Source organism: Excalfactoria chinensis, chromosome 2 (assembly GCF_039878825.1).
Source record: "Excalfactoria chinensis isolate bCotChi1 chromosome 2, bCotChi1.hap2, whole genome shotgun sequence".
Lineage (NCBI taxonomy): Eukaryota > Metazoa > Chordata > Aves > Galliformes > Phasianidae > Excalfactoria > Excalfactoria chinensis.
Window position 1 is genome coordinate 101361152 of NC_092826.1, and position 14029 is coordinate 101375180.

Below are 14029 nucleotides of genomic sequence, written 5' to 3' on the forward strand. Positions count from 1 at the left end.
AGAAAGAAGTGGGGGAGCTCTTAATTAATCTGAGCTACCACAAGTCATCTTTTTGGAATAGAGAAGATGGGATAAGGGACTGAAAACAAATAGTACTTTAAAAATCATACTCTCAACGTGAGTAATGAGAATAGTCATTAAAACCTGAAAAGAATTTGGTGTGAATAAATTGTTGATAGGCATTAGTATCAGAAACGCACACTTTCACATTAAACCACTGTAAGGAGAAAAGTCAAAAATAGAACAATAATTATGTGAAGTACTCAGGATGGCCAAAATTATTGGCAGAACTTGAGGAACTGTGAAATTATGATGTACCCAGAGAATAATATAGCCCACAGTCAGTGTCTCCATTCTCTCTCTCTTTTTGCTCTTGTGTGATTGGCAAAGCTATTCCATTTGGGAAGAATTTATTCTCTAATATATATCTGGCAAGCAATTTCACCAAGAGTGTTCTATCTGCACAGTCCAATTACCCTTACATTTACAAGAGGGAATACTGAATATAAAAACACAACTCAAACTGCAGTAGGAAAAGGATGTGGACACTTTTATTCCAGATAGTAAACTTGTGAACTATGACAACTTAAACACAGGTAATTTTATCATTGGTTTTTTTATTCAGCATCAATAATACTTGAAAGGGTATTTGCAAATTAGCAATGAATGCAATTGTATTGCTATTGCCTAAAAGGTGCTCTGGTTGCCTGCGTACAAACAAGAGGAGAATTTGTGCCCATTTTGGTCAGTTATTAAGTACTGCTCATATAGGGTTCTCCTGTTTAATCATTTAACATGTCACTTTGCTCTTTGATAGGGTAAATACGGTCTTGCAAAGATTATAACACGTGTACCTTAATCTTTACAAAAAACAAGGTAGCCCACTGTAACATTAGTAGCAGATTTCCCTTGTATTTTCATCTCTCTATGAAGCATGTGTTCCATAATTCACTGATATGAAATCAATTTTTCTGACAGAAGCAGTTTTTTTGCCTTTCATTCCATCAAACAATTACAAACTTTACTTTCCAATCAAAATGAATTCAGTTATCAGGCCGTTCTACTGCTTCATCTAGTCAACAAACCAAGCTGCTCCATGCTCATTATGAAACAAATTCAAAGCCAAATCTTTGGCTTGCTTTTTCCCTGGTTTTACAGGAGACGTGAGGTTTATTTCACTTTTCTGTAGAAGTGTGTTTTCTCTATCCTTTACATAAGTGCTTTTACTGTCTTTTTATTGCTATTAGTCAATAAAACTCTACTGAAAAAAACTCCCTTGGGCTCAATCTTGGCATTGAAAGGATGTGCTTTCTCTGGGAAATGCTTAAAAATGGTAGGAAATGCTCATGAAAGATGGGCAATAATGAAGGGGAAAACATTTTCTTTCCTTTTGTGTGTGTGTGTGTGTGTGTTCTTGTAACTGAAGATATTTTCACATTTGAACTAAAACATTGCTGTTTACTTGTCACAGAATGTTATTCAAACAATATATTCCCTGAAACTTCATGCTGGGTGAGGAGTCAGCTTGAAACTCATATTCCTTCCCTTTTTCCTGTCTGCAAAATGGCATTGAGTTCCATGCATCAGTCCTTTCCCTTCCTCAAGCCATCTCTGAAGCACTATGTCACAATATTCATGCCTGAGCCTGACCTTCAAGACAAAAATGAGGATAAGCCAGAGTTCCTAGTCTAGGAGAGCCGAGAGATCAGTTACACGACAAGCGTTGTGGCTAAAAGATGTCATCCTGAAAAGTGGTGCAGTGGCCAATAACTGACATGGTCCACTTCTAGCTTTTGTGGTAAAATGATCTCACCAGAACTGTGTAGGGCTTAGTCCAGCTAAATACCCACCCAGTAGCTGCTCAGTCATTAAACTCTTTGTATTGTGATTATCTTTCTCCCACTCTGTATTTTTATTTTATTTTATTTTTTTTCATGTAGCACTGGACATCCAGGTCAGAATCATAGCATTTTTTAAGTTGGAAGGGACCCTTTAAAGGTCATGTAGTCCAGCTCTCTGGCAGCCCAGGATACAGATGGCTTTCCGGGCTGTGAGGGCACACTGGTGGCTCATGTCCAGCTGCCATCCACCAGTACCCTCAATTCCTTTCCAGCAGGGCTGTTCTCTATCCTTACATCCCCCAGCCTGTAGTGGTAGTGGAGGTTCCTGCAACCAGGCGCAAGACCTTGCACATGACTGATGAACTTCATAAAGTTCCCCTAAGCCCACTGCTGGAGCCTGTCTAGGTCTATCCCTCTGGTGCTGACCACACTACACAGCTTGGGGATCACCTGCAAACTTGCTGAGGGTGCATTGATGAAGATATTAAAGAGCATCAGTCTCAGTACTGACTCCTGAGACTTACAAGCAGTGAATGAAATTCTTTGGTCAACAACTGGGTGGTTTAACTTGAGTGTTTTAGCAGCAGGCAGGACAAAGGCCTGCAGGCCCGGCACCAGCAGCTTGGCAACGGGTTTGTAACCCGGGGCTCGGCCCCCGCACCTCGCGCGCAGCCTGACGTGGGGCTGCGGGGGGCGGCCGCGGGGAGGCGGGAGGAGGCTGGCGGTGAGAGGAGCTAAAATGGGGGCGAAAGGGTGAGGAGGGGGAGGAGTGGAGGAACACCGAAAGGAAAAAAACGACGGGAGCGTGAATGAGCGGGGGGAGAAAGAGGAGCGAGCGGGAGCCGAGCGGAGCGTCCCGGCCATGGAGCGGCGGGCAGGGGGCAGCGGAGGGCCCCTCCTGCTGCTAGGGCTGTGGCTGGTGCTGTGCGTGATGCGGGGCGGCAGCGCCCAGTACTCCCGCGGGGTGGGCCGGCCCGTCAGCTGGGGCCCGGCGACGGCCTGCAGCCCGCGTTGCCTTCACGGCGGGCTGTGCCTCGGCAACGGCACCTGCCTCTGCTCCAAGGGCTACGAGGGCGAGCTCTGCCAGCACGGTAACGGCGGGGCGGGGGGCGAGGGGTAGGGCACGCGAGAGGTGAGATTGAGGAGCTGTAGGTCAGGTTTTTCCGCTTGGAGTTTGCCTAAGTGTTCTAAGCTTCTGCATTGGCTTATTTTTGTCGTTTTCTCTATGGGCGTGTAAACTTCCCTGAGCAAGGAAAGTTGCTTTTGAGGCTTTGACTGCCGTCTAAATGTGAGGAACGTGAACAGATGTTTCTAGGTGGGATTAATGGGACAGGTACTAAGGAAAAGCCAAAAACGGGTGCAGAAGGCTGGTTGCTGTCTGGATCCCATGCTTATTCAGACTGTGTCGTGCTCATAAAAACTCATATCCCAGGTGTTACCTGGCCAGCAGTCACTGGGATGTCCCACTGCCACGCTGGGAGGTATGAATCTGGGTTAGGATATGAAACTTGTTCTTGTGGGTGTGCACAGTGTGATCGAGTTCTGATCCATGTCTTGAAAAGTTAAACTTCGGAGCGCTGTGGCTAAAACTCAGTAACCAGGAAAAGCTGCCTTGTCTTATATCCCAAGTGAAGATGTGATGTAGTTGGTGTTGTATTCCATCTAGTTCTCAATGCACTTCGTCTGAAATGTAATTCTTTCAGACTTTGAAATGGGATGTGGGACAGGTGCAGCAAATAGCATCTGGTGTGTAGGCATGGTAGTGTGCTGTACTGATGATAATGTGCAGCGTGAATAGGGAAAAAAAAGTCTAATCTTTAAAATAGATGGTCTTCAAACTGTTATTTGAATTTTTGATTGCAAGGTGAATGAACCCAGTAAATACACACAAATCTTTGCTTAGTGCAGGTTTTGGAGTGATTTTAGACACGGAGTTGTATATAATGAATATAATGGAGGAAAAACATTGAGCAACAATTTTTGTGGGGCTTGCTCCAAGTGGGATTGCAGAGACAGGCAAGGCTGCATGTAGGTAGATGTTCTGGTGGAGATTCTACCTATGAGCAGTCCTTGGACCTCTGGACACAGGTATTGTAGAGTATTTCAGGTGCTTCTAGCATAACTTCTGTTCTAGTGAGCAGCTGCAGGTCAGGTTCTTTTCATTCACTGAGGATACAGTCAGGCTTGTTCGAGGAAGGCAAAGAATAATTGTGGATATTTTGGCAAAGGGTGAAACCAGCATAAGGAAAAGATGTGCAGTTTGTAGGCTGTGTATTTCAGGATATTTTCTTTTCATCAGAACTACAGTCCTATGTTGAAATGCTTTCTGAAGTCTTATGGAGAGTCTTCAGTTCTGTCCTATGAATATATCTAAATACTTGGTGGTCCAAATGGGCACAGTTAGCCGATGAGTCCCAGCACTGCATAATACACAACACTGTCTTTTTAGGATCTCATTGTTATTCTCTTGGTTTCTTTCCTGTTTCACACCAGCGATTCCTACTTGCTATGCCTTCTTCACGCTAGTGATACCAAATTTAACTGTTTGGTCTTCAGGGCAGAACAACTCTTTCTCTCTGTATGCAACTCCATAGTGATTCTCTGATACTGCTACCATGTTGGTTTTTGTGGGGGCAAAACCAAATACAATAAACCTGTGAAATAACACAGTAATAGGATTTTCCTTAAATTGGGTGCTCGTGTTTCCAGCGAACTTAAGTATCTGATAATAAAGCTACATAGTGCTGAATTGTTCTTTCATATGTCTGTGTCCTTTATTTGCATGCAGGCACTCATTCTATGGTTATTAATATGAAAAATTCTCTATTCCTCAACTGGATTTTGCCCTCACACTGCCACCAAGCAGTGGTTTTATTCAGTGGTCATCTTTTTTCTCCCCTCTGTTTCAGAATTCTCTCTCATCCAGGCTAAGGATAAGGCAGTGTGATGTAGAGGAGTCATCTCGCACCTGCAGTTAATTCAGAGGAGACTCTGAAACACATAGTGTCCTGGAATTTGGGTGTGAATGAACAACTGTTTTCTCAGAAAGCCAGTCTGATTGAGGAGTGATTTAGGACTAGAAAAAGGAGGGCTGTGTGTTCGGTGATTTATTTGCAGTCAGACTGGACTTCCCTTGAATCTGGCAAAATTGAGCTTATGCACAAGCCTTTTCTTCTTATCACCCCTTCTCTCCCCTGCTGTTTCTTGCCCTAAAATACCAAAAACCTCTATCACAGTCCAGCTGTATTCTTTTTACTTTTTGATATGGCTCATATTTTCTCTCTGTTCTGTCTACGATACAAATTCTTCCTTAGTTTTGAGGGCTTAAAAGCTTCAAAATGGTGCTCTCTGTGCGGGGATACCCTTTGCAACATGGGATGGCAGAGCAAACATATCTTAGGAAATGAGAAGACAAACTGTGCATTTGGAGACTGAAAGTATACATATCTCTTATGTATTTTAGCATTAGCTTCAGTAAGTTTCACCGATGTTTATCTTTCTTACAGCAACATGTTATCCAAAATGCAAAAATGGTGGAGAGTGCCTGAGACCTGGAAAATGCCGATGTCCACCTGGCTATGGGGGCAGATACTGTCATAAGGGTGAGTAAAACAACAAGCGTTAGCATGGAAAAGATTAAAGTTTGAGAACAGATGAAATGTATTTGGGACTTCTCAAATCCAGACTTTAATGCACTTTGAAATGATGACCTTCATTCCCTAGACCTCTGGCTTTACTGTCAAAAAATGCTTGGCCTAAAGCATGGGTGTTCAGCCTTTTGGCTTGCCTGGACCGCATTCAGTGAGGAGAAATTGTCTTGAATCGTATATAAAATACATAGGTCGCTCTGAAAATAATGCCTTGTATTTATTTCCATGGAAACTACAGTAGGTACAGAGAGCACAATCACACTGTTTGATAGGGCAGATTCTCAGCTACATTGTCACCACCATTGGCTGTGCATTTTTGTTAGTGATGAACAAAAGTCTGCATTCAGTGCTCATAAAAATCTGCACCAGCAGGTCTGCTGTCACCACTGCTGAAACACACAACCCACCACCTCACTGCGCTCACATCCACTGTTTGGCTTCCATAAATCTTCAGCAAATGCTGATGAATGTCAGTAGATGCCATTTTTTTTCACGTGGCAGAATTCAGTGACACACCTTTGCTTCAAATGCACTTCCATGTCGGACGCCATTTTGTTAGGCTGCCCCTCTGCTGTCATCTGTCACATAACAACAGATTTAAGGGAATACTGGAAGGTTCATCCCTACTGCCATATCACTGACATCCATCTCTGGTGTCATTGGCCAACATAATAAAACAGGAGACATTACTTTTGGAGCAGCCTCTATATGTAATATAGTTAATGTATATCAGTAAGAAAACATATATATATATATATATATATATATATTTCTGTGATTCTGTGATATATATATATATTTATTTTTTTTTTTTACATTTTTTTTACATTTTTTTTATTGAAACATAAAGAGAGCAACAAAATCATAAAACTAGTGGGATACTTGACCTTGTTTTTGTGAAACTAATGCATCAGTCTGGTTCAATGGCAGAGGCTGCAATTCTTAGTGAGTTCTCAAGGCGTTTGTCAGAGATTTTTGATGGAATTTTACTCTTACTGTGCTTCATCCTTGAAGCAGTTGTTCACTAGCATATGTGCTGCCAAAATGCGATGACATGAATATTGTGAAGTGGGGGATATTTCTTTCTGGTAAGAGAGATCTTATTAAGGTCTCCTAAAAACCATTTTTGAGTCAAATATCTGACTGCATCTCAGTACACTCCATTTGAAAAATTGCAGGTAATGTAGTTATGTTGACTGAAAATGGAGGTGCAACTACAGCAAAAAATTGCTGATCTTTTCAACAGTCTTAAACCCTATTCTCAAATTCCTTTGACAAAACTGCAAGCATGACTGCATAATTTTTGCTGTTTACAGGACCGTGTTTAGCTAATGTATCAAACTGCATAGAATTGTTTGCCATAACTTGAGCTGGCACTACACCCTCTCCATATCCCACTTTCAGCCCAGACAGTGCCAGTTGCACACCAGTGTTTGGTTGTTGCTGAGCAATGGATGTGCACCTGGGCTGGGCTGCTTTGTGGGGAAGAACCACTGCCATGATGGCATAGGGGACACGGGGTGGCCACTGGGTGGGCTGGGCCGTGTGAGTAGGACATGCCTGAACTAGAGGGTCTGTGTGCTTGCAGGATAATGGTGTGCAGTGTCTGTACTGAAATTTATCAGGAGAATCTGAGATAATTTTGACTCTTGCAAATATGGTGTTGATGTGCTGTGTGATATTCCATGTTTTAAAGGCTGTTCAGTGATATAGCAGACTTCCTGAATAATTAGGTGGTTTGAATAGATGGATATTTCTGCATTAGGTAGCTGAAACTATATTATAGTATCTGTAAGATGGCAATATTGAGGGCAACCTGCTAAAGATACACATAGCAAGGTATTGGTCATAGTGGAAGATAATAGAGGTGGGTAGTTACAAAGACCAATTTTTATGGTTTTGTGAAGCTTAGTAAATATATGTGTGGGTTGGAAAGGGCAATCCAGGAAAAACTGCTAAGTTAGGAACTTATCAGACTATTGATAAGTTCTGGCATGAAAGGAGAAGCAAACTTGAAACGGTTTGAGGGGAAACCTGTGTAGTAGGCAAGATATTCCTGAGAGTGAAGGAGAAGAAATCATTGTTTTTCTTTCAGCAGAAAAATCCTCTCTGAGATGTGAAGTATTGAGCAGACATTCTGACAGCTCATTGTAATAGTGAAGGATAGTTGTTTCTGTTCCGTAAAGTGAAGAAGTTATTTACATTTACATTCGTTCTCGTGAAAGGATGAATTTCATTGTACAGAACAGAGATTATGCCATGTTTCAAAGGCAATATTGCAGTCCACAGTTGATACTAATCATACATCTGGCATAAATAATGCTTAATGACTTAGGCCTTGAAGGCTTTGATATAGAATCATAGAATCACAGAATTACCCTGGTTGGAAAAGACCTCAGAGATCATCAAGTCTGACCACAGCCTAACCATAGTACCCTAACTCTAACAACCCTCTGCTAAATCATATCCCTGAGCACCACATCCAAATGGTACTTAAACACATACAGGGACAGTGACTAAACCACCTCCCTTGGGAGCCTATTCCAGTACTTGACTACCCTTTCTGTAAAGAAGTGTTTCCTAACGTCCAACCTAAACTTACCTTGGCACAACTTGAAGCCATTTCCCCTCGTCCTGTCACTTGTCACCAGTGAGAAGAGACTTGCCCCGCTCTCACTGTAAGCACCTTTCAGATACTGGAAGGGAGTGATAAGGTTTCCCCTCAGCCTCCTTTTCTCCAGACTAAACAGCCCCAGCTCCCTCAGCCTCTCTTGTGGTTGATTTTCAAAGCCCTTCACAAGCCTCATTGCAGAGAACGGAATAATTCTGAACAGAACAATTCTGAAATGAGGAGGTTTATTTAGTTGGCCTTTACTAAAGCACGACTTGACTGGGCTGTAGTCATAGTTCCATTCGTCAAAGTAATAATCCCCCTCACTTCTTCCTCTTGTTAAAAATGTAAGAACTGTAAGGAAATGAAATACGTGAATCCTTGACCACATAATACTGACTTATCAGCTGTGATTTGGCTAGATTGATAAGAATGCATGTCAGTAGTTGCTGTGATGTATCTACTCGACTGTTGGTTCACAGTTTTGGTGGGGGGAGGTGGCAGTAGAGCCACCATGATAATCATGTTTGTACTCTCGGGTTAAGTGGCCAAAAAACTCATGCTTAATTTTAACTATGTTTTGAGTTGGCACGTGCTGACATCCTTGCTAATTCCTAATGGAACTGTGCCTTTCTGTAAATAATCAAAACTGTAGTCTTTACAGATGTGATAAGTAGTTGATGATTTGCCAGCTCTGTACAGATAACTACTCAGTTACCTTTGCTGCTCCTGAATGTATTGTGCATGCTGCTTCTCTGCAGTAAGCTGTGAAGGAGGCTGTCAAAACGGCGGTGAATGCATCTCTGTCAATGGGGTGGTGAAGTGCCTTTGTGCTTCTGGCTGGACAGGATCAAGATGCCAGGAAGGTGAGTACTGACACTCATGTGCTTCATCTCTACCATAACTGATTGGAGTGCTGACGGTCCCTAAGCTCTGTGAGTATGACCTGATGGCAGCCTGATGAGACTCAAGTAGTAAAAGCAGAAGTAATTTGATGGATAGATCATTGAAGTAGTCTGAGATTTCTTTGTCTCAGGACATATCAATAAAAATGTAGCGACAGTGGCAAAACATTTTTAACAGGATTAAGAGGCTAATAACTGTGGAACATTGCATTATGTCGGAATCAAAGAACCCGCATTACTGGTATGTATTCAGACAAAATACTGTCAAGTTATTTATTCCACATTAAAGTGTGTGTATGTTAACATTTAAACTTAAATACTTAGTGTATTTTTTTCTTTCTTTTTTTTTTTTTTTCATTTCCATGGTCGTGGAAATGCCTTTAGAGTAATTCTAGTTGAGCATCTGACCTGGAATAAAATGTATTTTGCCATTTTGATTTGTATCATTCTGAATCTTTCATTCTGTCAGGATTCTTCTATATCAGTTTTATAAATCCTGCTCTCTTTCCCATTCTTTTCTTCTAGCAATTTGCCCTCAAGGTTGCAGGAATAATGGAGCTTGTGTGGCTCCTGGGATTTGTAGCTGTCCAGCTGGATGGGTCGGTGGAGCATGTCACTTAGGTAAATAACTTCTGACATTTTTCTTGTATCCCTTCTCTACTTGTTTGATTTACACAGCATAGTGTTCAAATCTTCAATGCCTAGCAAAGCTGCTAGAAAAGTGTCTTAGAACAGTAAATGAGAAGTTCTTCTGCATACTGGGGGTCTTAGGTATATGCATCAGGAACAGGCTTTTTGGTTTGGTCAGAAAGACAGAACTTTGTCACCTCAGCTGACTTCAAATTCAGATCTCAGTTGTTACCAAATTCATTACTTTGTATACACCGTATTTCTGAAATATTTACTGTAAATTGAGAGTCCAGTCTAAAGAACTGAAAGACAGCCACTGTAGAAATGCTAGCACTACTGTTATCTTCAGTGAATTTTACAGATGTGGAGAACTTGCTTCTCACTTCGAGGATAAATTGGGAGAATCAACTCAAGGTGTTTTTAAAACAGCAAGAGAAAGTTGTCTGTGATTGAGATTAGTACTGGCTGGCATTCCTACTGAACAAGTACTTGCATTTCAGAAAATCATGATTCACAAAAGCAGATGGAGGTTATACAACCTTTAATCTGCTCAGAGCTGCATGGCTCTGTACGCCTGTAACAGCACTGCCCAGCTGCTAAAGGCAATAGTCCCGAGGCTGGAAAAAAAGTTTTTTGTTTGCTCTGTGGGACACTGAGAGATGGCTCTCTTAACCATTGCTTTTAACCTGGATATGGTGAATGCAAGGTCTCTGGTTTAAATCCTGCTGCATATGAAATGCTTGTGTGGCTCAAGGAGTCCAAATTGGCTTGTATTAGTTCTTCTGCAATATGTATGTTGTCCAGCAAACAAGAACAAATAAATAATGTTCCCGTTTGATTGGGAAAATGTTTATTCTTTGTATTCAACAGTGTATTGAGATAGAAGGTGATATTAAAAGATAAGTTATGGGACATAGAGAGAAGTTGCAGAATGCCTGGTTCTGCTCCCTGCACCAGACATAATGGTAGAAGTGTTCAGGTTCTTAATGTCAAAATAATGACTGTGCCTTAACTAGATAAATCTTCTTCCAATTTGACCTCTCTTAGCAAAGGGGCTCGTAAGAAAACTGCAGCCCTCTTGTTTGTTGTCTTCACTGCTGTATGGTGAGGGGGCACACTTATGGCTGTGCCTGCTTACTTGACCATTGTGTTTTTGGTCTCCCACTCTTCCTAAGGAAGAACAGCAACACGTAAGCAGCACCTGCTACATTCAGACTGTTTGCATGTGGATGTGTGGATCCAGTAACTGCCTTATAGAAGTTTCAGCAGGAATTTTTATTGTTCCCTGTAGTGGATATGCTCAGTCATGGCTTGAACCAGTCATTGAGCACCTGGTGGGGAGGCAGGGCCAACTCAGGGGAGTGTAGGTGCCTGCAATGCTTTTGAGTGACCAGAAGGGATGGAGCCAGGATCTACCCCCTCCCAGACCTCCTTTAAGGGTTGGCAGTGGAGGTGAAGGTATCTCACTGGAGATCCTTGTGTACCTGAAGCCTTACGAGGGTAAACAGATTTATTTTTTTCTCATTTGCTTTTGTGTCCATGACTGCTGCATTTGGGCTTCTCACTTACTGCAATCCTGGACTTCGCTATGCTGCTGTTATTGCTGTGCTTTCTATCACATTGTAGCGTTACATTCCCTCACTCTCATGGAGACGTCTATCTGAAAGACAGTCTGAACTTTCAAGAACAATAGAAATGATAGTATTTTAAAAGGGGAAGGGAGCACAAATAAGACTAGATGTACTGTGGCTGTATTCCAGTGAAGGCCATGAGGTTATAAATTGAGAAGTATGGCTTTTTGGTTCTTCCATTGTGCTTTTATTTATGTTGTCCCAACATGGTTCACCAGGGAACAATTCTGTTAGTACAGTAAGACAAAGAAGAAAAATGATCTTGTGTTGTGCAGAAGATGTACTGTGTGTCTGGTGCCTCATTTCAGCTGTATGTAAACTACCTTGTCAACATGGAGGAAAATGCATAGCTCCGAACGTGTGCAGATGTCGACTGCCCTACTCTGGTCTGCAGTGCTCAAAGAAAAGGAAGGAATGAAACAGCTTCAGCACAGATAAGCTGTATTTTCTTCTTGTAACTCTTCATACAGATATAAAGTCTGGAGGAAGAGATAGGGAGGAATGTAAGCGGTAACTAGTTGATGTCAGGTAGCTTTTTGTCTTTAGTATTCTGAGTAAATGCATTTCTCTATGAAAGGGGTGTATTGCTGATAGTAATACAGCTGTTAAAAATATCCAAGTGTGTGTAGTGTATGATGCACTCTGCTGTGTGTGTAGTGTATGTTTTTGTGCTGTTCCCATTTTTCTTCATAAGCAGAACTGCTATGTCTCGGTTGATAGAGCTGACCTTGAAGTAAAATTTACTCTTCAAATAAAGTACTTTGGATTGGATGTGTGCTCTTCTATCTGATTATTGTTTCTTTTTCAGACTGGGATTGTTGTGTTTTATTATCACTGTGTGTTTTTAAAGAAGCACATGAAACAAAACCTCCTTAACTCGGAAGGGGGTTATTAGCGCAAGTGTAACTCATCTTTGTTGAGATGACACAGTTGAAAGCAGAAGCATGAAGTTTGCATCTTTCTGGAACATCAGCAAACTGCAAGGCATCTTATCAACAATCAGGATTTTGATCTGTATGTGCTTCCTGCCCCTCACCACAACCAGATTTGATCTTGATCAGTTATGCTTTATTTTAAAAGAAGTACACGTTCAGACAGGTTCACTTTTACCTTCTAAAAGCTTAATCCATGCTAATATTCTAAAAGAGTCCTTATCTCGATCACTTTTACAATTAGAGTATCTGATCATTCCTCCGCTTCCAATTTATTTCTTTTCGTTATCCAAGTAAGACAGGAAAATCTTTATCTCCCTTCCAGAGATGTAGACATCGGTGATTCACGTTCAAGGTTGTGTCTGCAGGAGCAATGTAGTGGCGGATCTGCGGGCCTGCAGTGAGGAAGAGCCTTTCTTGCTATGGATCACTTGCACAGAGGATGCTGAGGCTTCCTTCCTGGCTATTTTGGCCTCAATCAGGTTTTGCAGCCTTCTGAGAGGGCTGCAGATCTGATTGAGACTTCAAGCGTTGTTCCATGTTTCTTGAAATCTACAGCACAGGAAAGCTTTGCCAAAACATGCAAGTTGAACCAGGCCAAACATGGTATCCCTCTCCAAGGGAATATGAGTTAGAAGGACGTGTTTTTTCCAGGGGTGACAAACTAACAAACATTGACTGGAAATAAAAGAAATGGGGCATTCACTTTTACTGAACTTGTCTAGAAGAGAAACAAAGCATACCAAAGGCAGATGGAAGACACTGAATGGCATATTTGCTGGACATTAGGAAGTATTTCTTCTCAGAAAGGGTAGTCAGGCATTGGAATGCACTGCCCAGGGAGGTGGTAGAGTCACCGACCATGGGAGTGTTCAAGAAACGTTTGGATGTTGCGTTGAGGAATATGGTTTAGCTGGGAAGTATTGGTAATGGTTGGACTAGATAATCTTCTAGGTCTTTTCCAACCTGAAAAATTCTGTGATTCTGTGATATTTATAAGGCTGTTCTTTTCTTTTATGAGGTAGTCACTACTTTGTATAGTCGAGAAGCCTTTCTCCACCCTCGCATCAGAGGCTGTTGCACTTGGTTCAGTTGGAACCTGCTAGAAGCCTGTCTTCTGGAAGTTTTGTTGCTGGGAACATGGGACAGAACAAGAGGGATGTATTTTTTGGTGCTGCTTTTACTGTGATACCCTGGGTATTTCAGACATGCCGGTGAAAGATGTGGCTTTTGCAGATGGAACAAGATACCTTCCTCAGTACCTCTTGAGGAGGTTTTGTGACTGTAATTCTGTGTCTGTGTCACAGCAAAAATTCAGAAGCCCAGCTGAATACTGTAAGTGGAATGCTAGTTGTGGGGCAGTGAATGAAGGAAAGAAATGGCATCAGCCCCAAGGTTTCAGAGCAAATGAGCACAAATAAGTAAATGCGAGGAGGCGCAATATCTCGGCATTGTTCCTGGAAAGCCTCACTTCTGATAATAAAGCCAAGTGTGACAATAACAGTGATTAGAACCTAAGAGATGTATTATAGGCATATAAGACAAAGGCCTGTGAAGCAGACCTGCAGTTGGTGTGTCTGAGCAGGCCAGAACAACTGCTAATTTAACTAGTTACCTGTTTAGAAGTAGTTAAAATGAATGAAGCAGTGATTTGATGGAACACACCAGAAGTGATGGTATATTTTAGGAACAGCTTGGATGTAGCACCATCTTCTGGCTGAGGGGTTTGCTGTGTTTATGGGTTGTTGTTTTTTTTTTTTCTGTTTTTAAGAAAATCCGTTTAAATCTCCACCATATTTTTAGTAAGTGTCCTCATTATCTCAAGTCAA

At 41.8% G+C, this 14029-nt stretch overlaps 1 protein-coding gene across 1 annotated transcript; it reads left to right on the top strand.

Annotated features, from left to right (window-relative positions):
* The first annotated feature begins 2601 nt into the window (after positions 1-2601).
* On the top strand, positions 2602-12039 carry LOC140248626 (uncharacterized). Its single transcript, XM_072329496.1, has 5 exons — positions 2602-2932; positions 5348-5443; positions 8864-8968; positions 9533-9628; positions 11577-12039. Exons 1-5 carry the CDS (start codon positions 2704-2706, stop codon positions 11684-11686), a joined length of 636 nt encoding a protein of 211 aa, XP_072185597.1. The 5' UTR covers positions 2602-2703; the 3' UTR covers positions 11687-12039.
* Positions 12040-14029: the final 1990 nt, after the last annotated feature.

What these genes read in the sequence shown, in the direction of transcription:
- LOC140248626 (XM_072329496.1), top strand. Translation starts at nt 2,704, where the DNA reads ATGGAGCGGCGGGCAGGGGGCAGCGGAGGGCCCCTCCTGCTGCTAGGG. An exon ending in GGGCAGATACTGTCATAAGG is followed by an intron (nt 5,444 to 8,863) that starts GTGAGTAAAACA and finishes GCTTCTCTGCAG; the next exon opens with TAAGCTGTGAAGGAGGCTGT. An exon ending in CGGTGGAGCATGTCACTTAG is followed by an intron (nt 9,629 to 11,576) that starts GTAAATAACTTC and finishes GCCTCATTTCAG; the next exon opens with CTGTATGTAAACTACCTTGT.